The 24829-nt window shown below is 42.3% G+C and overlaps 1 protein-coding gene across 2 annotated transcripts in view; it reads right to left on the minus strand.

Moving 5' to 3' along the window:
* BRF1 (BRF1 RNA polymerase III transcription initiation factor subunit) overlaps positions 1-24829 on the minus strand; it is a 171410-nt gene that overhangs the window by 112516 nt on the left and 34065 nt on the right. Inside the window, exon 3 of one of the 2 annotated variants that reach the window (XM_066998461.1) lies at positions 14757-14930. The exons of the other annotated variant lie outside the window; for it this stretch is intronic. Coding sequence (XP_066854562.1) covers positions 14757-14930 — 174 coding nt within the window. The remainder of the gene's footprint in view (positions 1-14756; positions 14931-24829) is intronic. 2 annotated transcript variants of the gene reach the window in all.

A 24829-nucleotide genomic window follows, 5' to 3' on the forward strand; every position in this document is an offset into this window, starting at 1 on the left:
CATACTACTTCCAAGCATTTAAAAAAGGTAAAGCAAGAGTCAACTCCTTGTTATTGGGTTACTCATGCTTATGAAGGGATCCTTAAGGAGCAAAAAGGAAAATACTTTGCTGGGGTGAGGCGCGGGGTGAGGAGAGTAGGACTGGAAGTGGCCAGAATACACATACAAATGTCCTACTGAAAATTCAAATCCTCAGTAAGCAGTCTGCTGCAATTCTCTACTTGTCATGGATATTGCAATTCTGTTGACATTACTGTCAATATTTACTTCGCTTAAACAGGAACTCCCACAGCATCTCAGTACAATGTTGCACAGAACCAGTCAGCGAACACACTGAAGGTAATTTACTTGCAAATGCCATTTCTCACATTCTTAAAAGTTAACAACCTTCATTAAATGGTTTTAATCAAGATGGAAAACGAGGAATATTTTCTTGAAGTGTCATTTTAACTTTTATCCCTGTATTATCTTCTGAATGCCGTAGCAATGGCAAGCACTTATCTCATGTCTCCCTTACAGCACAGAGACTGCTCTTTCATTATCAGTTTTAAGAAGCTGTAAACTTATCTCAGCTGCTGGAATTCTTCGCCAGAAAAAAAATATCAGTAGTGATGTACATATCATCTGCCTCTGGGAAAATAAAAACTGCCAGTGATATGCTGGGAAAGATCTCTTTAGACTCCTTTCACACAGTCTTGCAGCATTTTTATTGTAACCAAGCAGTGTAATTTCAAATAACATTCTGCAGCACGCTGGCTGCAAGCGCCTAAAATACGTCTCTGCTCCGAACAACAACTGAGAGTGCTATTGTGGGTCCCGTGTTTACAGCTGCTTGCTGATTTTGTCATATTTGCAGAGCTTTCAAGAGAAATGATAACTTCTTTCCCCCTACTGCCAAGACATACAAATTCAGCGTAGACTTCTGATAATAAGCTCAGCACAACAGCACCAGTGAGCCTTCAGAACCTGCTCTTCTTCACAATTTTAGCTAAAAATATGGTTGGAAAGGTATATTCCAGGGTTTTCATAAAATCACAGAAAGGAAAAATGTGCAGGATAGGACTCTGACGTTTTGGGAGGCAGCGTGCTGCTGTGCGAGGCATGGGTGCCCGAGGGACACGTGTCTACACTATGGTACTGCCCTGCTGAGCAAGACACTTGGCTTCACCTCTGTGCCTCCATTGCTCTGACATCAGGAGATGAGGATTGTAATGCCGACCTCCTCCGCAGAGCACTGTAAATTCTACCCCTCAGCTAGGAGGGAGCAAATTGGAGTTACAGCTCTGCTGCCAGAAATGTTTATGTACTGGGTCATTATAATCTTACATAATAAATACATTAAAAAAAACAAACAGAGGAACAACCTGAGAGAAAAGTATACACCCTCTCAGCCAAAAAGCCTGACCATTCATCTAGAAAACCTTCCTCTCGTCCTCGCCCCACAGCTGTGGTGGTTGGGATTGCACAGCACCCACAGCTTCAGGAGAACGGCCATGGCTAGGCCGCAACCGCTCCCTCGGCCTTGACGCTCCTCAGGGAGCAAATCCCAGCCTGCTACCACTCAGGAAGTGTCTTCAGGCACCAGCCCTAGAAATCAGCGAGTGCCTGCCACTGCATCGCCCACCAGAAGACAAACGAGATGGTCTCTGTGCAGGACTGGCCAAGCACCAGAACAACTGCGGAGAGCGACAGCGTGGAGGCACCACAGGCACGGCATTACCAACCCACGGAGTTCACGTGGCAACCTGACCGACGGCATGGGCAACATGAAGACATGGCCTGCCGTGGTACTCAGAGCCAAACTGCTGAGACATCACGATTGAGATCTGTGAGGTAAGCACAGAATTAGCTGGACTGCCAGGCTCCAAGGGCTGTGATGAGTGGTACAAAGCCCAGCTCGCAGACAGTTACTCCAGGCACCCCTCGGGGCCATGTTGTCTTCACTCACAAGGAGACGCCAAGGCAGAAGACACCTCAGGCAGGTCTGCAGATGCCATCAAGCTGGGGAAGCAGTCAGTGCACCACGAGGTAGGTCATTATAAAAGCAGTGTTCAGAGGAACTTTCGCAACTTGGAGAACAGGGCCGGCAGGAACTGCATCTGTCTTTTTATTTAAAAAGTCTTCTGCCTGCGACAGAACCCCTTGCTACAGTACAGGCTGGGACTGACCAACTCTGACCAGCTCGCAGAAAAGGAGCTGGAGGTCCCTGTAGACAAGCTGAGCAGGAGTAAGCAGCATGCTCTTCCATCAAGAAAGACCAAGCACTGAGCACTGTACCAGCAAAAATGCAGCCAGCACTTGAAGGAGGTGATTATTCCCCTCCTTGAAGGAGGTGATTATTCCCCTCCAGCAGTACCTGTGAGGATGCATCTGTAGCACCATGTTCAGGTTTAGGTTCTCAGTACAAAACAGACGTTGATATCCTAGAGTAACTACAGTGGAAGACTACTGAGATGGTTACGGGGCTGGAGTATCATATTTATGAGAAGAGGCTGAGAACGCTTTAGGCAGGAAGATCTAATGCTGTCTTAACTACCTCGTGATGGTGTGCAAAGAAGACTGAGACAGATTAATCTTGGACACAGTGACAGAACAAAAGGCAACTGATGCAAGTTGCAGCAAGAGAAAATCTGATTAGATACTAGGAAAAAAATATTTACCATGAAGCAAGCAAAACACTGCAATACATACTCCAGAGAGGGTAGGATATGTCTGTCATTAGAGATGACCAAAACTCAGCTTGAGTAGGGCTTCAGTGATCTAATGAGGATGTGAGTGGAGAACTGGAGATGATGCACTCCAGAGGCCCCCTCCAATCTGAATTATTCTGTGATCCTACAGAGGGCACAGGAATTCTGGATTGTCTCCTCTGCATTTTGTCAGTTTCAAATACATTGCCTATGTAAGCATTTCCTTGTATGCATCCCACCTTCTCTGTCTGCTAGGAAACTGATGAAAAATTCTCTATATTCTCTTCCCTTCCACCTCTGAACGCTTTGGTGGGATGGATTCTCGTGAACAAGTACTTTTTTCAAGCAGTATTTTTTGCAGCTTCCGTTTTTGACACTGTCCTCTGCTTCTGGATGCTACTACTCTTCAACCAACATTCTTGGCTCCTGACCATGCTCCCAACTTTTCCAGTTGCAACAGTAGGAAAGTGACTTGCTTACAGCTCCACTGGGAGGGCTGCCAACATTATCAGCAAAAAACAAGGACTGGAGCACCCTTGTTTCATCACTGAATGACTTCAAGAAACAGCTGAAACGATGAAGCCATCAGTTCCAGGACTGAGGAACAGAGTAGCAACCAATACTAGAGGTTTTTTCTTTTGCCGTAGCAGAAGTCTAGATTCTAGGTGGAAGATAACAAGCAGAGACTAACAAATACAATACTGAAAGTATACAAAAGTATTTTTCAGCTGAGAAAGTGTTATCTGAATATGTGCTGGAAGTAATTATTGGCAACGAACTGGGTCCTCCAGATGCAGTAAGAATGTAGTGATTCGGGAGTCCCTAAGAAACAGCAGCACAGATGTAGTCCATCTGTTGCATTCCCTAGAAGGCTAATCCTTTAAGGACCAGAAATTGTCATATAGAAAATAAAATTTAACTTAGATCCTGCAGAAGGTAATGGCACTCACATGGGAAACCCAGACTTTCAACTCCAGATAAGTACAGAATAGGATGTTCTCCAGTGTCAGGTACCAACTGACACACAGCAGCTGAAAACTCCATATGTTTCTTTAAAAGACTTCTTCAGTAATAGCTTACAATTATTTTATATTTTTTTCCCTCAGTTCCCTGAAGATGAAGGATGGCCCACTGGTAATTTCAACAGCACATTTCAAATGGAAATATTCTCAGTGCAGACTGCCCAGCTCTTTTGCCCAACAGGAAAAGTCACAGAAAAGAGCATCTACAGCCTAACCACCTTTGGAGCTGAACAGGCAGAACTTCATTACTCTGAAGGCACAGCTTCATTAGGGGGAAAAATTAAAAAGTGTGTTCTTAATGCAAGTTAGCTAAAAAGGGACAAAATTCTTGCAAAGTAAGGACACAATTTCTCACAAACCAGCATGTTCAGGCAACGTCTCAAATTTTCTGCAGTCTTACTTGAACCATCAGCTCTTTGTTTGTCCCACAATTGGGGCACACAGTACAGTACCTGAAATGACAATAACAACGTTGTTTCCTCTTGGAAACTGCAAGGCCAAAAGGCTCTCTACAAGCACAATAAAAAGTTAAAAGGACCAATTACAGAATGAAAACAGAAAACAAAAAACTCCACCTCAATGGCAGAACAGATAAGATGAGAATATCTCCTGACAATAAGACAGAGGCAATGTCTGTCTTTTTTAATGTAATACGCTTACATATTTCAGTCAGTACGTCACATTGATGATTATGCATTTTTAATGTATAATTTTCTCACCATATTATTTTTTCAGTCTGTATAGTTAAAAGGCTTTCCCCTCTTTCAAAACTTGCTTTCCATCATTAGCAGTTTGTATGTGGTATGAAAAATTATATTATAGATACATTTACCGTTCCTCCCTGCTTATCGATACAAAAAGAATTTGAAGAGCACTGATTTCTACCGTCTAGGCATAAGATCTTATTTTTGGCAGACAAGATGCTCCACCATTGAAGAAACAGTTATATGTCTCCATTTAAAAACACTGATTAGCAAATCTCATAGCACTTTACCAACACATGCAGTCAAAACATTACTGATACTACTGTGTTTCTCCCAAACTGGAAGGATGTTGAAAACTTAAATGATTCACTTACAGCTGATCTAAAGACGAGAGCTCTGCAATTTATGTTTTATTGTCAAATGTTTAAAGGATCAAGTCTAAATAAAATACACAATACACTAGCTTCAAAGCACACATTATCTTCAACATCTTATTTCCAATTAGCAAGTCAAAATAAAGAAGGCATGGGGAACATTTGGCTTCAAAAGCAGAGCTTGGAAGAAATCAAGATTTTGGTTGTTTTGGGTCTCATTTAAGACTCCCTTTTTCCCCAAACTGCTGAAACTGAATAATATGGAAAAATTCTCTCTCTCTCAAGGGAGAAAATAGCAGATATACCACCATGTGATTGGGTATTACATCATTCAGTCTTACAACAATACTGAGCCAATCTGGCAGTTAAATTTAGAAGATATTCTCTTTCTCCTTTGAGGAAGGACATGGACGTGCCATAAAGGCAGGCTAATAATGAGAAGGTTAGAAAAGGCTCAGCTCAGAGTTATACTTGGCATATTACAAAATGCTAAAAATCTTTGATTGAGAAGCATTTCCAGTATGAAGTTTGCGTACGAAGATTACACCATGCAAACAAAATCCTAGTAACAAACATCTGAAGAAATAAGAGAGCTCTTGAAAATTTTTTCTCCTTGTTATACTATTTTTTAAAAGGCTTGTACTTTATTAGGGTCTAAGAAATAATTCTCAAGACTACTTTTAAGATAGAAGGAAAGACTGACTGGTATGAAAATGACTTGTGCTTTTCCAAAACAAATTCAAAAGGTAACACTGTTTCTCTGATACACCTTCACTTTATTCTTACAACATTAAAAAATGCAAGACAAAAAAAAAGTGTGAGACTTAAGAGGACAATGAAAGTAGAAACAGTTTTAGAAGACCTCAAGTTAAAGCAGTATTTGCCGACAGCAAGCATATTAGTGCTTATAGCTTTCAATTCAGTGGATTTTATTTACCCTATTTTATATTATCTATCTTAATTAAACTATTTAAGAATATGAATTTGCCTGCTAAGGCATCAATCTTACTGCATTAAAATGCAAATATACAGTCTTCAAAACGATTTTAATGGAAGAGAGCATTTAATTTTCTAATTGATTTCTAAAGTATTAAAATGCAGAAATCATTAGTGATGGCTACAATCAGGAATATTTTTCAGCGAATGCATCAAAAGCATTAACAGTAATTGATCGTGTTTGCTACCAGGATTTATTTAGACAAAGCATCAGGTAACTTTTTTTTTCCTTTCAAAAAAGGGGAAGGTGGGGGTGCAGAGAAGGAAGAGGAAGCTTCTCCTCCACATCCCTCACCACATCCAGCATATCCTCTGACAAAAGCAATAATGTGCTATACAATGACTGGCCATACCACACTGCTTTGTATTTAGCTAGTGTTTGCAACATATTAACTCCCATCAGGTCAAAACACTCCCCATTTATAATGCTGTTTTTGCTGACATAAGCAGCAAAATTCAGATGCAAAGAGAAACTTCTGAATTAAGCAGAGCCAACCTAGTCATTTCCTCTCTTAAAGCTTGTTTAAAAGATTGTTAAATATTTATTTTCACAACCATGCAAGGACTGCTGAAGGTCAAAGACATCAGAGGTGGGATCCCCTTCCTTATCGTCCCTCCTTTGTATTTGTTTCACTTGAAGGAGGCCTCTCTGCCATCACATTTCCCTCCCCTCATCCATCACCCCGTCTATATCCACCCAGAACTCGCCCTGCCTTCTCTCACCTCATTAGTTCCTGGGTCTCTGCTGCCGTGTTTCAAAGCCTCACCCCCACTCTATGCTGATGGTATTTGAGGGCTGCATCCCCCAGTATTTTTACCCCATTACTGCCAATGCCTCCACAGCTTTCCCATTCCCTTCTTTCCTCATTTTACCTCTACCACAGGAATGTCTCATCGGTTCAGAAACCCCAAACTGGAACCCACTCATTAAGAGGGCAGACTATGCAATGAATTTAAACAGACCATTATTGCATGCATAAAAAAAAATCTAGCGCAGGTTCTTCTGCTGTAAGTATTTCTGTGCTACACAAGGCCTGACACAGCGACAGAGCACGGAGCTGCCAAACAATACGCATTTGTTCTACCTGCCCATAACACGACTCAAACCCGCAGCAACAAAGGTTTTGGTGGGCCTAATCCAGAAGTTTTCAGAGCAAAGCTTGTTCCTTCCTTCCAAGGAGGGTGAACGACGGCTGGTTTTGTCCCAGCACAGACAGGTATGATGGGCAAGGCAAAGTACCTGCAAAAAGTTAAAACAATCTAGGTGCCACAGCTCTACTGTGAGCAAAAGCTTTGTTTTAAGCAGTCACATCCATCAGTGTGCTTGGAGAAAGAACTGCCTAGAGACAGACTTGAAACACTCTGCTCTGTAAAGCAGAGAAAAAAAAAAAGGACTTCTGCAGTCGAATTTCAGAAGAGGATTATTTTGACCTTTACTGCTCAAAATTTCACTTGAATGGGGAAAACAGAAATAGCAAAACTATCAAAAACTGCCTAATCTGTAATCTTTATAGGCCATCTTGTGACCCTGTCCCCCCCCCCATCTCTGCAGACGCTTTGTTTAATGCTGCATTATGGAAAAGTTGACAATTTGAGCCACCTGCTGGGTGCCAGCATCCTGAGGGGAAAAAGTTGGTCACTCTTCCACACAGAAGCTGTGAGAATTTTGACACCACATTTGATGAGAGCAGGACCAGGTGTCCCCCCGCACCCCCCAACACCAGAGGTCAAATAACTTTTCTATCCTGAGTTAGCAGCAAGTTAATAAAAGAGCAGATTTTCAGAGTGTGCAGTTCTTAAACAAAACGTTAGCCTCAATACACACAGACATGCGAAATTACAGTCCTCCTGCTTCTTCTGGATGATATATTTAGAAATCCTATTAGCTGGAGAGATCAACATTCTTATCTGAATTTCCAGGATGCTGTAACATGCAAAATTAGAGCAGCTCTCTTAAGTGGGTCAATTATCACTACTGCACTTACAGCAGCTTCTCTCCTCCCTCCCTGCAGCATCCATAACGGGCATTAAGCACAAGAATTTAAACAGCAAGATGTTGAGTTGACACACTCCACAATGTAAGGCTCCCTTCCCTTTTTATATTTCCAAAATCTTAAAGGAACAAAGAAAGTCACCCAGGTACAGAATCTCCACATTAAAATCATGGTCTCCCTCTGGAAAGCTTCAATAACTTTCAGAGGCAGGACACCCTGTGGGATAACGCTGTTCGGCAGTCACACTCACTACTTTCCTGCCACTTCTGAGTCATACACAAGTGAAGTTTTTGGCTTTTTTTTTTTTTTCCCTGAAGGACAAGAGGAGAAGCTGAGGGCCACTTAGCACTTCCCCAGCCCTGTTCCTCTGGGGCAGATCCATTCCACCAGTCTGAAAGGCTTCAGGTCATTTTCTTCCTGAGATAATTCTCATTAAAAGACACTGCAAACCATCAGATACATGTGGAACAAAACAGTGTGTTAAACGCAAGTACCCAGCAACACTTTCGATACTACAAAGACATTCATAGGGGACTGACAGGAACGGCACAAGACCTAAGGGAAACACAGGCTCTTCCGCCTGGCAAGATACCTTCGAGTGAGAGCTCCGACTGTCCCAACAACTCCAGCAGCGCAGGGCAGCACCAGGAGCAGCCCTTGCAGTGCGGGGATGAGAACGGAGCTGGCTCACCTGGAAGATGGAGGACCGGCCCCAGATGACTGCAGGTTGACGGTGCTTTTCAAACAAGCACCCATATGCAATAGCTAGAGCAGTGGCCAGAGATTTTCCTCCCAAAACAGAGTTAATCTCTCAATAGCTTTTTATATGGGTTCAGATTCATGACAAAACCAGAGAGGGAACAAGCCTGCATACTACATCAAATGAGCACATGGAAAGGAAAACTCATCCATCCTTCCCATCGATAGGAAACATGAAATACACCTTCTCAGCAACGTAGCTGTACCTCTCTATATGGCAAAAAAGTGTGAAGCAGTACTGTTAAGTGAAAAAATACAATTTCCCTTCAATACATGGAAAAGGAGATTGCATATGCTGGCTTCAGATCATGAGTCTTGCTGTTAAATTCTAGCAGTCCCAACCCTGGCTGGAGGAAAGGGTTGGAAAGGCTGGAGAACCAGGAGAGAAACAGAGGTGCAGAAACTAAATTTCTCTTGCTATACCAGCCTTCTTCCTTGTAACTCTAGCATTTTCTCTTGTGGTATCAAATAGGAATCACACAAGCCATATACTACAAAATACATGAGCTCTTTGGAAATAGATGCAACTAATATGGGACAACAAGAGCTGCACTGTATTTAACATGACAAATTTTCATTAACAGGGTGAAACTCTCCCAATTAAAATCCAGCCACAAAAAAGCTTGCCAATTTTAAAACTTCATTCTGAAGTGAAGTGGACAAGGCTATTCTAAGACTTTAAGTCCTAGCACCTTTCTAGGAAGTAAGACCGCAGCATCTTTTACCACAAAAAATAATCTAGTGAAATGAAGCCATTTGCTTTTGTAAATATTACGTGCATTTTTAACTATACAATTTAAAATCAGGTTTTAATATCTTATGCCTTTGTCAAATTCAACACTTGGACAAACCACATTTTGAACGCAATATTTAATCAAGAGGCCAGTGACTAAAAAGACAGCCCATAACCAAAGAGAAATAGAAACCATTTTTATTAACTTCCCTAACTAGAGTTCTGAAATTTTGTTGATTAGAAAATCTAATTTCAAAAGTTAACTTTTTAATTGGGAACATTAGGGCCTGCTGGCTTCCAGGAAGCTTAGCAGAGGTCAACAGATTGCTGGAGATCTAATTTTTCATTTCTAATAAAGCAAGGAAAAGGGCAAGACTTCCTTCTAAGATGGACCTTGAAGTGTTAGCAGGGGAACAAAGAATGTATCCATCAAAGGCTCTCATGGTGAGGTTACACAAAGCTTCCCATGAACAGTATGGAAGCCAACAGAACCTGATGCTGCTCTCAGGGAAATCAGCTGAACACCTCTTGCAAAATCCAAAAAGGGGAAAAGGTTCAGTGGCTAGCGCCTAATCCAGGAGAAAAGAAACCAATTCCTTACTCCATCTCAGATTTTCTGGGTAACTTTGAATGTGTCACTTAGCTTCAGTTCTGCACCTGGAAAATGAAGATAAATACTCTCAACTTCCCTTACTGTGACATGAAAATAAACACATTAAACCGGGAGGCATTCAAATAGCTTGGCAATAGAGTGCAAGTACTGCAGACAAATAGGAAATAACAAAGTACTGCCCCATTCAGTGAGGAGATGCCCAGGTTTTTTTTCCAAATCCTTCTTGCCTGCTGGCATCCTGCATTGCCTCCATGATCTTTCCTCAAACAAAAGGGTGGCTCGGGGGCAGAGGAAACAGGGTAGGAAAAGTGCCTGACACTTTCTAACCCAGCACAAGCTTGCACACAAGAAACCAAGGCACCAAACTTTCTCCTGTCAGCCTTATACTCCCAGCGCTTACATTTAAGAGGTGTTTTTCTTCAATGTTTGGCAGAAAGGCTCTCCATGAACAATCCAGAGAGGTCTCATTTGGCTACCCTGCACTGACCACGGGGGGAGCCCACGTCTTTCCTCTGACTACAAAACACCGCTGAAGCCACCTGAATAACATGGACAACATCAAGCTGAGAAGGCTGCCCCAGGGGAAAAACCTGCCCTGAACTTACCTCTGCAGGCAAACACTGGGATATTTACACAAGATAGCTGGTGAGGGAACTTTGTGAGGACTCCTCTGATGTGGAAAAGGTTTTATTTACTAAGGTCTAATATGACAGGATTTGGTTTACAGCTAAGGGTGCATTTTCCAAAGAGCATCAAAGGGGAAAAAAAAGGAAAAAAGGGTGGTGATGGAGATAAAAGATATTTACCATGCAAAATGTTACTCATAAAAAGCCCAGGTGGTAGCATCGGAAAATATTACAAACAAAATCATGGACAGTCGTACAGTTTTTTATCGCAGTTGCACGTAGTAAAAAGGATCACAAACAAAATGAAATGTGCCTCAATTTAAACAAACCGATATCCCACCTGGAAAGCCCTAGCCAGCCTCCCATTGTTTCTGGGTGACCCCGGGGCAGCCGCAGCCTGCGGCCCGGCCCTAAGTCACTCCAAGCGCGGCCTGGCGCTTCCCAACTTCTCCCTCTCGGGAACAGCAGGACCAACGAAAGAGCCCTTTGTTTCCATTCAAACATATGTAGGGGTGGAAAAGCTGTTCAAAACATTAAAGAGAAACAACCGAGGACTGTTACTATTCCAAGAAACAAATTACCAGCCGTAGTCGGCGGTGCCCCGAGCGCTCGCAGTGCCAGCTGAAGTCAGATGTCGCTGGAAGTGCTCAGAGCTGCTCAGCCCCAGCAGTACGGCAACCGGCTCCGTCAGACCTGATGGTTTAAAACCAGTAACCCCTTCATACGGATTTTTATTTTTCTTTTCTTTTTCTCTGACACTGATTACACAGACATGTTTTATAAAGAGAATAATAAATTAAAGCTTTGATAGGTAGCTCGCCCAAAGGATGAAACCCCTCCCAAATCCAGCTAATGGCTAGTAAGCCATCTTCCTTTGGAGCATTAACACTGACAAGTAACATAAACAAGGTAAAGGAAAAGCCATGTCAAAGTTACTGCATTGTGGGTTTGTGTGTCAAATAAGCTAAAAGCCATAAACTGATGTAAAATGAACTCGGATCTCAGATGGAGTATTAATCTTTCCAAAGAACTGTAAATAAAAGCTGTACTTGTAATCATTTTTGAAGCTGAAAAAATAGTTCTATAACTTAAAGAAAACAAACTTTTATTTGTATTACGTGAATATTTTGCATTTTGCTATTAATTAAACAACACATAAGAAACAAGAAGAACTTAATGTTTTTCTGTTTCAGGCTGAGATTATTCAGGCATAATTCAGACTGCACCAGCAGACTTGGCTAGAGTTTCCCTCACATTTTCACAGAGGCTGGCTGGCAACACGTACATTATGAAAAAAGAAGAATAAGCAGATATCCACATAAGATAAATACATTCCATTCCCTCAAACTGAGTTCAATGCAGACAATTAAATCCTATTCTCCCCCTCCAAACGCTTCCCACTCCTTTGGTCCTGCCACTGGTGAGTACACACCACCATTTCTCATCACTTCAGCCCCTGGCTATATTTGACTAACTCCCCAGGACAAGTACATACTTTGCTCCTTCTACCATCATATATATTTATTTTAAATGCACTGTCTTCCATTTTAAAGGCTAATCTGTTCCAATCTAATCTCTCTTGCCTCTATGACTCCAGTCACTCCACTCACTTGGGCCACCCAAAATCAAGGCATTATCTTTAAGCTCTAAAAATGCTGCTCATTGCATCTTCTTCCGTGTTATCTCTTTCCTCTAAAATATGTTCAAAGTCTTTAACTTCCTTTTCTAAACTTCTCCCAAATAATTTCTTCATAAGAGTTCTATATCCAACACAATGACAATGAACATTTTAAAGTCTGTAAATCTACTTAGCAGTGTTATAAAATCTGCATATAAATAAATAATAATTAAATTATTTATATTAAATATAAATAATCAATATGAATTAATTTAATAAAAATAATATAATTAAATTATTTATATTAACTTATAAATAAATAATAATTAAGTAATAAAAAATAAATAAAAATACTGTATATATCCATCACATTTCTTCTCTTTGCATGCTATCCTCTACTGATTTCTCCAGAAGACCAAAACCAATCACAGGCTTACTACCCTGAACATGCATCTTTGTTCTTGCTAAAGCATCTCATCACTTTGCCATTCTCTGTACCTGCTCTTGGTCTTTCTTGCTGTGGGAGCAAGTCTGCCTCCTACAGCACTTCTGTACCTTGACAGATCTAAGTTGGAAACAAATATAACACACTGATAATGACCATCATAATTAATCTGTGGAGATCCGAATGTATTTTAATTTCAAAGGCCAGCAATATGTACCTGTCTCTCTCAGATTTTCAAATTTCTAATGAAAGGGTAAGAAACCAGGAAAGCAATTTATGATTCAGTGTTCAGAATCCGTAATCTGGGGCTTGTTTTTGCACTACACTGGCCTTGAAACACTGAAAAACAAAATCGAGAAAAATAAACCTGCAGAACACAGGCAGAACCTGAACTCACTCTCCCAAAGTATCACAGTTACATTCTTAATATCAACAACAAAATGAGATTTGATTTTTTAAAAATCAGCACTAAAAGAACTAAGCCATAGAGTCACGCACTATCATGTCTTGATTCCCAGGCCACACAGTAACAAAGCAGGTAAAGATGGAGTTTTGGGGGATATTAATATAAAAATACAGAGACTATTTTTGTAGTCTTATTCCTAGCATACTTCTACTGTTTTATATGCAAGATTACACAGGAAATGACCTATTTTTAACAAAAAAGGTGGAAAAATGAATTTAGGTATTATGAAGCATTGACCAGACCAGTACGTCTTGCACATTACTGAGATACATGCTGAAATACTTTAAAAAGGATGTCAAACAAGCACAGAATTGTTGTTTGTTTGTTGTAACTTGTTGCACAGATAGCTGCTGCATTAGTGTACCTACTTGCCTACTACAGCTCTTACTGTTCCAAATATTTTTATCACTGCCAATGAGGAAAAACAGATTTGTATATTATGGTTAGGCTATGATTTAGTAGTATCAGATAATGATTATAAATAGATTACTTTAAAAATGTGACATGGGCATAAACAATAGTGGCGATGCTTCTAATTGAACACTATCTTTACAGAGTTATACCATTCAAAGTTTGCACAAGACTGCATTAGAAAAGATTAGTGTAATAGGCAAGCCTTCCTTTAAATTCCATTATTCCTACAATTTTTTTTTAACATATAAACACAATGACTACAACATTATCAGAAAACACAAATGTTAAGATACTGAAGGTAGATCTCAAAAGTAAAAATAACTCAGATCCTAAAAGGAAAGATAAGCTGTTTAACTGCTAAAAGAAATATAGAATGAAAACAAGCAATCTAGAAAAAACATCAAATAGAATACTGATGATATGCACAAACTGCTTTAAAGCAGAAAAGGACAGCTAAAATAATACAGAAGTAATTGCTTGTATTCTCTTGGGTTCATGATACTAAACTCCAAATTGCAGTTACTGCAACACAACATAAAAAACATACATAAAGCAAATAAATTTGAATACCCATCAGTATTTAAGTTTATAGGGATTTAAAAGAATATTTACAAAACAAAAATAGGGATGTCTAGAGCAAGGACTACTCACTTGCAACTCTAACCTGTGTGCATCTCCTTCTCCAGCCATTGATTTCCTGAATGATCTTTAAGCAAATTTCAGAATTTATCATGTCTTTTCCCCTAAAACTCAATCAGTCGTGTTAGTCCTTCCCACAAGCATTAGAAGAAAAATCTAAGTATCTTGTTGGAAATCCCAGTGGAGCTGAGATCTGCTTTTTAATGCTGACAGTGCACGAGGCTTGGGGTTAATTTTTAGTTTTTTTGTTTTTCTTAATAAAAAAACAAAGAATCCCCAGCAAAGCACAGGAAAAAAACAGTTTTACACTAGAAGAAAATGTTGAGAAAAAAAATTAAGTTACTAAGGGTAGGCAGACTTAAATGTATGGATCCTTGAAAATAATACTAAGTATTGTCTATTTAGAAAGGGAAGAATTTTACTTGAACCACGGGAAAATATCCCACTCACTTCATTATACAAAACCAACAGTCATAAAATGAGGTTCTAAACACTTACCTTTTCAAATTTAGAAAAAAAAATCTAGCTGGGTTAGTTAACTTGCTAAAAGTATGTTTTTTTTATTGTCACTGCTTGAACAGTGAACTTTTTGCCCTCCATCATAGGTGTATTACCTAGGGGACCAAGTGATAACTCTCAGATTGCACAAGCGTGAAAGGATACGAGGAGTTCCTTCTGTTCTGCACACCAGGTAGAGACATGCAGCAATTACATGGGTCATCTTTCTCCCCCGGGTTAGGTGCTTGCTCACAGCCATCTTGAAAAAATTAAAGGCGGTATCCAGACAGTGTTGATTCAGTTGAAGCTGGTTTCCCAAGTGGTGAATCTGCCGTTTTCCTAGAAAAATTAACAAGGAAAAAAAATTCTTAACTTCGTAATTGAAGTGCTTTTCAGAGTGGAGTTTGAATACAAAACCAAGAGGGTGGATTTTGGATTTCATCTCTGTGTTAAATACAAAAGTTAGAACACAGCAATGGATCAAGTTCCTGGGAGCTACATCATTGTTAGGCCTCAAAAAAAAAAGCCTGGATTTGCACTCCTAAACTGAAATGTATTCAAGCAATGAGCCCTGGAAAATGAAGTTGCAAAGATCATTCCAAGAGAGGATCAAAAACAGTCAAGACACCTCAGAAAGAAAGATTACACCCCCTCCCCTAATACAGTTTGAAAATTGGCACTACAGAGCTGAGCTTTTGAAAGCATCAGATCGTGTCAGATTTGATGTTAACGTGCAAACAAGTGAGACATTTTGCTGCATCTCTCCAAGAGCTGATGAAGTCTGCAGTTCCTCTGACCACAGCCTAAGCCCATAAGGAAAGGGGCTGCTCTGAGAGCCTGTCTGTGATCACCGCTGATAGGGAGGCACTTCCTTCCTCCAAACACTTTCACAGCAGCGCCTTCATTTAAGGCTTGGCTGCCAGACTGCGGAGACTCGTTTGTGGCTCCAGGAAAACAAATGTGCCTTCACCCTTAAACAAAATAATAATAATTAAAAAAAGTGCTTTGGATGATTCATTGCAGGAAGCGGTACAGCTGCTAAGACAGATGTGGAAAGCAAGATTCAGTCCATTCTCACAAGTCCAGCTACAAAAAAGTGCACCGAAAAGACAGCTTAAGAAAAAAGATGGGGGGAAGTCATGAGGAAAACAGTACTGAAGTTCCTCAGCATAAAGGGGTCAGACAGCACATCAAGAAAAATCCTTTAATTCAATGTGCTGGACAGATGTTTCCAGTATGCATATTTACAGGAAACACTCATCTGTTCCCTTCAGAGATGTCAGAAGCAGCTTTGCTGAAGCGGGCACAAAGCTTGCGCGTGCCTCAGCAACCTTTTCTGCAGAAAACGGTGGTGACTGCACAACACTTACCCCAACAACGCCTGCAAACACTGCACTTCTTAATTTTATGCAAATTTCCTACATAATCATCACTAATAACATGGTAAAATGTTTAACCTCTGAACAACCTTCTGCCAACAGCGCTGGCTCAATTTGGCTTTAATAAAAAGTGACTCCAGAAATCCACCAGGGCCACAAAAACTCTGGACAAACAGAAGCTACAGCAAAGCTGCAGCTCCTGCTCTCTGTGGGGATGGCAATAGGAGGAGATCTCATCAGTAAGCACATGAAGTCACTTTGGGCAATCGGGTACAACACATTTGGATGAAGAAGTAATGACAGGAAGGATACATCACCTTCCACAGGAGGTACTGGGACAATAAGCTACTCAAGAGTATTCCAAAGCCCATTAAGTGAATTGCTTTTCCATTAACATTAGCAGGCACTGGACTGGTGGCTTTGATGCCTTAGAGTCTCAAATACAAACACCACATCTCCCCAGAATTAAGACACTACCTAGCACTCTCCCTCCCCTGAGTTTTATTTCACATTCGACGACCTGTGCTCTGAAGCAGGCTCTGGGCTTCTATACCTCTAGCACAGAAACAGTTTGTTCTCAGCTGTGGGCAAAAAAAAACAAACACTTACCCTTGAGAACTACAACCCTGAGCGAGCAGAGGCCAGCGGGGATCAGTGAGGCTAGGGAAAGCTACCTCCTACCATCTAAGCTTCCTATTTTATCCCCCCAACTTGATCCCGAGAGACCCACCCAGTGGAGCAGAAGGCAAGACATGAGCAGGTCCTGGTCCGGCAGTGACATGAGGGCAGCGCTCAGGCTGCAGCCAGCACAGGCGGCCCCAGGTCTCCCCCAGTTTGGGGACTGGGACCCAGTCTTCAGCCACCCTCTTCCATTTCCTCACACAGGAAAAACAAAGAGCTGTGGACATCCCCAAAGCTTTACAGACCCTTACAACACCTGAGATCACCCCACCACAGCACAGAAGTGACAGCAGGAGCTGTGCAGCTATCAAGCCCCAGGACGAGGGGACAGACCGCAGAGATTTCTACTCTCCAAGGTTATTTTTCAAGAAGAGCCACACTGGATCCACCTTACCCAGGCCTCTGGGCCAAGAGAACAGACAGGCAACAGAGAAGGAGCCATCGGAAGCAATCCACCATCTAACAGAGCATGAAGCACAGGCAAGGAGAAGCTCCCCTGCGGTTTGTGACCCCAAGGAGACTATTAGGGCTCTTAGGTCAGAAGTGTCTTTCACTGGTGGTATTCTCCATTCTTGTCACGTTTTATCAAGCCAAAATGAAGACACAAAGATCTGTCATCTGCAGAGGTTTTATGCACTACACGCAGATGTACAACCACTTAAAAACAAATGAAGAAATAAGGAGAGCTGACCACACCACTGTGCCTCCCCCAGCTTCAGGAGATCCAGACTGGAATCACCTCAGCAGCGAGAGCACGTCATTCCCTCCGACTCCACGTCTTCAAAGTCACAAAGGCAACTGGTAACAGGAAACAATCCCAGAAGTTTTAAAAGCAAAACTCAGACAACACTTGAGTAAAGCTTTCACAACAAACATAAGAGCAGCTCCTATGCCAGGGAGGAGCCGCCTGCTCTCCTGAAGGCCTCCGGGGCTAAAGGCAGAAGGCCCGCAGGGCCAGCCCGGCTCCCCAGGGCGGTGGGACCCGCGGGGTGCAGCCACCACACAAGAGGTGATGAGGAACCCTGCCACATCGCCACCAGAGCAGTCCGGGGCACGTACCAGGAACCAGCCCAAGTGAGCTGGAGATGCAGAGCACGAAGAGGACAAGTGTCTGTGAGGGCTTTTACCCCAGCACCCTCCTGGCCTGTCCCCACTACGAAGCATTCCTCCTCCCAGGAACTCCATTCCCATACAGGCAGAGCTCCACACCTCGCGGGGCACTCAGTAACACTGAGGAAGGTTTTTTTTTTATTTTTTTTTCTTCCCCACAAGCAATCTTTCCCACCAGCTGGCCTCACCCCCAAGCTACCACTAATATTCTCTGAGTATTTAACCTTAATTTCAAATGTTGAAATACAATTCATCGTAATCCATCCTAGGCAAATAGTATGCTTGTTTGAGTAACACACACTTTTTTAGCTGAGCTTTTCACCCAGCATCAATATTTTAAAATGCAATTACTTTCGGGGTGGCCAGTCATTATCTACGGACAAATACCAAAGAGATCCCAAAGCCCAGAAAGGTACTCATCCCACTTAGGAAATGCTATTTCATTACGTGCCGTACACAGCCTTCTGCAGACCAGCGAAGGCTTTAGATCTGTGCGCTGGTACTTCCTCAAGCTGCTCTGCAGTATTATGTCAGGCAGACAGCTCAAGCAAAAATACAGATTCTGCCAGTGACCCCCCAAACGAACACCATTATGCAGAACAAGCAGCAGCATCTTAGAAGCGACATGCGTCTCGATGACTAACTTGGTTTTGTCCTCATCTGCTACAGAAGAGGGATAAATGTACTATTTATAGCATCATCATCTAAGATAAACATTTACATTCTGCAACCAGTCTGCTATTTACCAAAGGAGGATCAAAAGATATGTTGGGTTTCCCTCCTGCCCTGAATTTAACATGACAACAAATTTCTATTTTCCTGGTATCTTATGCAACAACAGCAGCAGCAGCAAAGAGCTGAAAGAGTTAGCATTATTAACTACGCTTCTGGATTCCTGCACAGGGAACACCAGATCCCTTGTACTCCTCCCGGTTCCTCCACAGATTCAAGAAGCATTTCCACTCAAAAGGTAACTGCCAAGAGAAGGCAGGTATCTGCTAAACAGTTTTTGTGCCAGTACTGCAGTACCAAACTGTTGTACAGTGCCCGCAGCTCAGCCAGATGACAACCAAATGGAAGTCACAAAGCGATATACTATTTGTTCTGCCAATCTCACCAATTTGGTATTTCCAGAGCTGAAAAATATAGATGTTATATTTTATTTAACTATAAGTACAGCAATTTTACTCTGTTGGCATCCGAAGAGCAGACGTCCGCGCTTAAGAAAAATGGGGCATAAGAAAATAACTCATCAAAACAAATTCTCTATACGACGCTCCAGATAGCATCAAGAAAGACAAACATGAACTGAGACCAAACTCCCATTCGTACTGCCGGTCCTCAACATGAAAAGCCCTCGTAGGAGTGCGATGGTATCTACAAGCCTGCTAAGCATTCAGAGCGGCTACCGCAGCAGTACGGGCAGTGCGGGGAGGAGCTGCCGAGCAGCTGCCAGCTCTGGGGCTCAGGAGATGAGTAATTCCCTCCAGCAAACCCACAATACTGCAGCATGTCCACCAGCCCTTGGATGTACTTCCACTCCCCGTGCTCCTTGCTAGCTGGGTGGCATTTTATAACCCGCCGTTTCTTGTTCTTCTCCTGACTATCTCTAGTTTGCTCTACGCTTAGCAGCATGGCTTCAATCAGCCCGAAGTGCTGGCTGATGCCCATGCTGCTGGTCTGACCATATGGTCCCAGCATGCAGCTAGCTGGTCCAGCTCTCTGCAAGGATGCAGCAAGCCTTATGATCTCAGCCAAAACAGTAGGAATACCCGACATCGCAATGCAATTTATTAGCAATCTGCTCAACCCAGTGTTCACCAGATTACACTGCAGTGTTACAAACTCATCGAATAAATTGAATTGCTCTACTGGCTGGAAAAGAAAAGAACTTACCTTTAAACCGTACCATGCTCTGGGTTACAAAACAAAACGCAAGACAACTTTCTGACTTTCTTACCCATTATACCCAGTAAAACGATTAAAAAAAAGCTTGAGAGGACAACACAAAAAACTTGCAACTACTATCTCAGTATTATAAAGTAATATCATCGTGTGAAACAGTCATAAATGCATATTGCATTTTTTCTAAATTGCAAGACAAGACGAGAACAAGAAGACAAGAAACAGAGGTAAAGCACACCCCCATTAGGTACATTTTTTGTGTATCAGTAGCGTGCAAAAATAATTTCCTTTCTTGGGCCTTACAGATCATTGACAGAACCTGGGATTTCTTTTTGACCCATAAGAAATACAGTCTATAAGATCAAAGCTTACACTTCATGCTGCCCTTGCAATTTAGTGATGGCATTAAAATGGTGGCTGTATCTCTGGGAAAAGGACTAGGAACTGTCTTTTTAGAGGCTGGACAAGCCCATCAGCAAGGTTACAAAAATCCTCCCCCTTCCCTCACCAGTAAAACAGTAAATTTATTTTCCTTTAAGGAGTGAAATAAAAAAAAAAGTCTAGAAACAACAGAAATTTTATGATGTGTAGGACAGATACCAAGCAGTTCCCATTTACTTCTCTAAGGCACATCATACCGGGCAGGGTGAGGAATAGAGAAAGAAAAAAAAGGAAGAGAGAAAAAGAAGCCTGCACTTCTGTAAGCAGCACGCAAAATCAAGTTCCCAGGCTACCAAGTAGTAAAGTTTATCACGCTCCTGAATCTGCATCTAAAAACAAAAGGCCCTTTTCTGGTTTTAGTTCCAAGTCTACTAAAAAAAGTGTTTCTGGCCATCTAACTCCCAGCACGCTGAAACAAACACTCTCATCTCTTCTCAGCTGATGCCAATCTCAGTGCTTTGGACACGCATGTAAGCCTGGAAGGGAGAAGTTCAGATAGGACAGCTGAATTCTTCTGTCCTTTTAGTTCAGAAAATTTAACATGCTTTGGACCGAGGAAACTTGTTATTACAAAACAAAATGTAGAGGTTAGCAGTCATTGCCACAAAAACAGATTTGAAGCAAAACTTGGTAATATTAAATGCTTACACAAGTGGCAGTTGATAGCAAAACTGCAGCTTCAGTTTTTATAGAAGCAAAATAGAAAGATGGGGAAAAAAATCAGACCCATTCTTTACAAGCAATTTTCTATCTTTTATGATCTCGTTACTACAGAAACATCTCATTCTTTTCCACTCTTCAAGAGGAATCATACCTTTTTTTGGGTCCCTTAAAAGTCAGTTATGTCAAGTAGCTGCAGCTATTTATTACTCTCATCTGGCTTCTGCCTGCTCATCCGCAGCTCTTCCCTCACACCAACGAGGACAGTAATGCTGCTATTTCAAAGTAGCGCTTTTCATAAGTTTCATAAGTTTCCAGGGAAATAACAGGCAGTACACAGCCGGAGCTTAAATGAATTGTTATTACAATACTAAACTGCATCATCAAAATCAAAGCATAAAGATTTCCTCCCCGTCTGCAATTTGCTCGAGGGGCTCTGGAAACTAACGGTACCTGAATTGGGCGACGGAGTCGTGTTAACAGCACTAATCTTTTTCTGCAAAAAGGGATTGTTATGGTAACAAACACTAGATTCTATTAAAGGAAATGATTTGGGTGACTTTTACTTGGGTATTCATTTTCAGAATCTGAATTACTTTACTGACTGAATTTTATGTGCAGATTTCATTCTGTGTTTGGTTTTATGCTCCTTTTATTTTCTTGCTTTGAAAAAGCTCACCAAAAGAACTCCCTGGAAAGGGAAAAAGAGCAGTTTTTATGTGCGGGCATCCCTGCATGCTTTGTCATATCTTTCAATTTCAGTAAGTCCCAGCTCAAAGCCTGAATGAATTTCCTGCTCTTTGCTCCATGCCAGGCTTCTGTGCTGTTTGTATTACAAACGAGTAAAACAAACAAACAAAGCCACAACAGGGAAAGTCCAGGAACATCAGCACGGCTACATTTATGAAGGCCGGTCCCAGAAGCCTAATCAAGAGTAGGGTCCCATGATCAAAGACAAGAAAAACATTTAAAGACCAAACAATGGCGGGAGGAAGGGAGGAAACCACAGCGCTGACTGCAGCGATCACACTGAGCCTTTCCAGCAACTGGCACCACAGGCAAGTGAGAAGCAGCTTTATCGCTGCGAGCCTGCAAGGAAAACGGCCAATGAGCACTAAAAGCAGCAGCACAGCAGGGCATTATAGCAGCGCTGACCTAGCACAACAGCTTTAATTTTATTAAGGATGGCTAAGAGTCATTCCCAGTAACACCTCATTGCCTCCAAGGAGAGTGATGTAAGATGCTGGCCTCACCCCCGCGCTCTGCCCAACTTCAGCCTAGCCCCAAAAACCAACCCCACTGCTGCCGAGGTGCCTGCAGCCCCCAGACCTGTGCTTTTCCCCAGAACAAGCCCCAGGTCCCCCAGGAGAGGCGTAGAGCCCAGGACTGACCGCTCCAGAGGCAGCTCCCGGAGGAGCCGGCTGCCGCTGGGGTCTCCGCGCGATGGAGGGGGTCCCAGCCTTTTCCCTGGCTGTTCCCACAGCTGTGCCTGCACAACTGGGAGGGGATGCACAGAAAAATCAAACCTGTGAAACAACCCTTGTGAAATGAAAACTTAACCCAGACCTGTTTAGCAAAGGATTGATGCTTCCACTTTACCTTCGTATGGCCAGAACCAGACTACGTCGGTGCAGAGACCTGCAGCGCTCGGTTCCCTGCCCGCTGACAGCCACCCAACCCAGCCGTTCAGCCTCCCAGGAGAGCACCCCAACTACCAACTGCGGCTCCCTGTCCCTCCTGGTGAAGAAGCCCTTCCGTCGCGTGTCAGAGGCTCGTTCGTTCAGCTACAGAGAGCTAGCAGGCACCGTCACAATTAACGGCTTAAAAATTCAAGTAGTCGTCACTGCCCCAACTACTTCTTAAATATTTGATACTAAGCTACTTTTTTTCCACCTAGAAAATCTGCTGTTAACATCTCTTCCCAGCACTTATCTGCACTTCTTTAAGTATTCATTCCCTCAAATTTGGTCCTTGTATTCCATTAATGCCAAAACAGGCCTGCGAAATGCCCACGTAACTCCCCCCCCAAACCCTTTTTCCGTTCCCTGATTATATGATATCACTCCCACACGGACAGGCTCTTTTCATATTACAGCAACTGGCCATTTGAATTCATTTCCCTTACAATTCTGAAAACCTTGGCACTGTGAGTGGTTCCTCCGATTTGCTGCGTTGAATTCCTGGAACCCTGCTCCCCTCGCTGGTGGTACTTCAGCTCCTGTACCCTCGTTCCCATTTTATCCATCTAAGCACTACTCCGGGTTCAACAACAGGCTGCTGAAGCCCTAGGGTTTATTCAAGGGCTGTACCTAACCTATTGCTCTCTTGCCCCATCATCCTTAGACAGTAGCTTGCCTGCTTCTTAACCTTAATTATTATTTACTTGCTTTTTCAATCCAGCTAAAGAACTTTTTGCTAATAATATCCTTCCTGAACTTTACTTCTCTTCTGCTATCACACGTAGGAGAACCACACTTGATGCCGACATTAAAAAAAGCACCCATAAAAGCAACATGTGGTTGATTCACTCACATCTGAAGGCACGGCATCACGACTGAGTCAAGCTGAAGCCCAAGCTGTTGCTGCAGGCAGCGCTCCCACCTCCAGCCCTTTATGACAGAGACGAGGGAACCTGCCCTGCTGAAAATCAGCCCAAAGAACAGTAAGTTAAGTTTTCATTTGGAGCAGCTCCCCCATAACTCAACAAGTGGCCTCCCAAGCCCTGACGCTGGCGGAAGGTGGCTGGGGCGAGGAGAACTGCTGTCAGCAGCAGCACACACGTGGATCGACTTAAAGCGAATGTGAGAGCACAGCCTAAATGGGTCAAAGAGAAGCGTACACATGATACCTACGCTTCCTCCCGCTTCTCTGCTACTGCTCCCAGCCCTTGCTGCTCTTCTGATCCAACCTGCTTACACAAGTCTGACTTATCACAGCTTAAATACGAGCTAACGCGTTCAGTTAGTTGTTAGCACTGAAATGCTTCAGGTGGTTGGGTTTTGTACGACCCTTTTTATTTCCTGAAGTTTTGTCGACTGATTTTTTTTTTTTTTTTACTCACGTAAGATCTGTGTCTGTTTCAAAGTTGAAACAGCTGGAAGGCCACACCGCTGGCAAGAACCGAGAGCACACGCATGATTAATATAAGATAGCCCTTACTTATCTGACATTACGAGAATTAGAAAGAAAAATTTAGGATATTGGGAGCTTTTAGGTCATGGTAGCTATTGAGCATACAAGGCTTCCTTCTGACAGCACCATCAGTTAGGCTATGCTTTAAGCTTCTTCTGTTTTATTTGGACAGTGATTTTTTTTTAATTACATTTTAAATGACAGTTTTTCTGATTTTTCTATACCTATATGCACGTAAAGCTTTTTTTTCCCTCCACACTTACCGATTACCAATTGTTACTCTTGTCACAACAAGAAATGAAATATTTCTGCTGTCAGACAGCATTACTGCTGATCCAAGCACTACGCTCAACCATCCAAAATTTCTATATTACTGCAAGAAAAAAATTTGCTTATGACATAATCTGACAGTTCGGATTTTTTTTCTTAAGTTTTAAAGAATAGTAATTCGAGTATTATTAGAGAGATCAGAACTTGTTTCCCACCTACAAAGCAAAAAGCATTTAACCAAACAACTCTGTCCAATCTACACAAGTAGGAAAATTCAAGAACGCAGCATCATATGAAAAAAGAATCTGTTGCCTGTTGGTAAGAGTTGTCAGAACCTTTAAAACAACACAGAAGCGAGGATTGAACACAACAGGATTCACTGCTGCAATGGAAAACTTTATAGATGCGAAGGGCGTATAAATCAGCGCAATGTTATCTGCTCGCCGACAGCAAGTTCTAGTGCCTTCCCTGCGAATCAGGGCTTTTGCAAGGCAAAGAAGAGTGAGAACCGAAAACTGACAGGAGCCCTATTTCAGAGTCCTGCGGACACCACGGAAACAGGCAGGAACCCCAGTAATTGCACTGCTCCACTTGGGCGAGGAGGAGGCAGGAGCTGGAGGTATCCCCTGGCCAGAACTGCAGCTGGGTGAGGGCGAGGAG

This window comes from Anser cygnoides, chromosome 5, assembly GCF_040182565.1.
Source record: "Anser cygnoides isolate HZ-2024a breed goose chromosome 5, Taihu_goose_T2T_genome, whole genome shotgun sequence".
Taxonomy (NCBI): domain Eukaryota; kingdom Metazoa; phylum Chordata; class Aves; order Anseriformes; family Anatidae; genus Anser; species Anser cygnoides.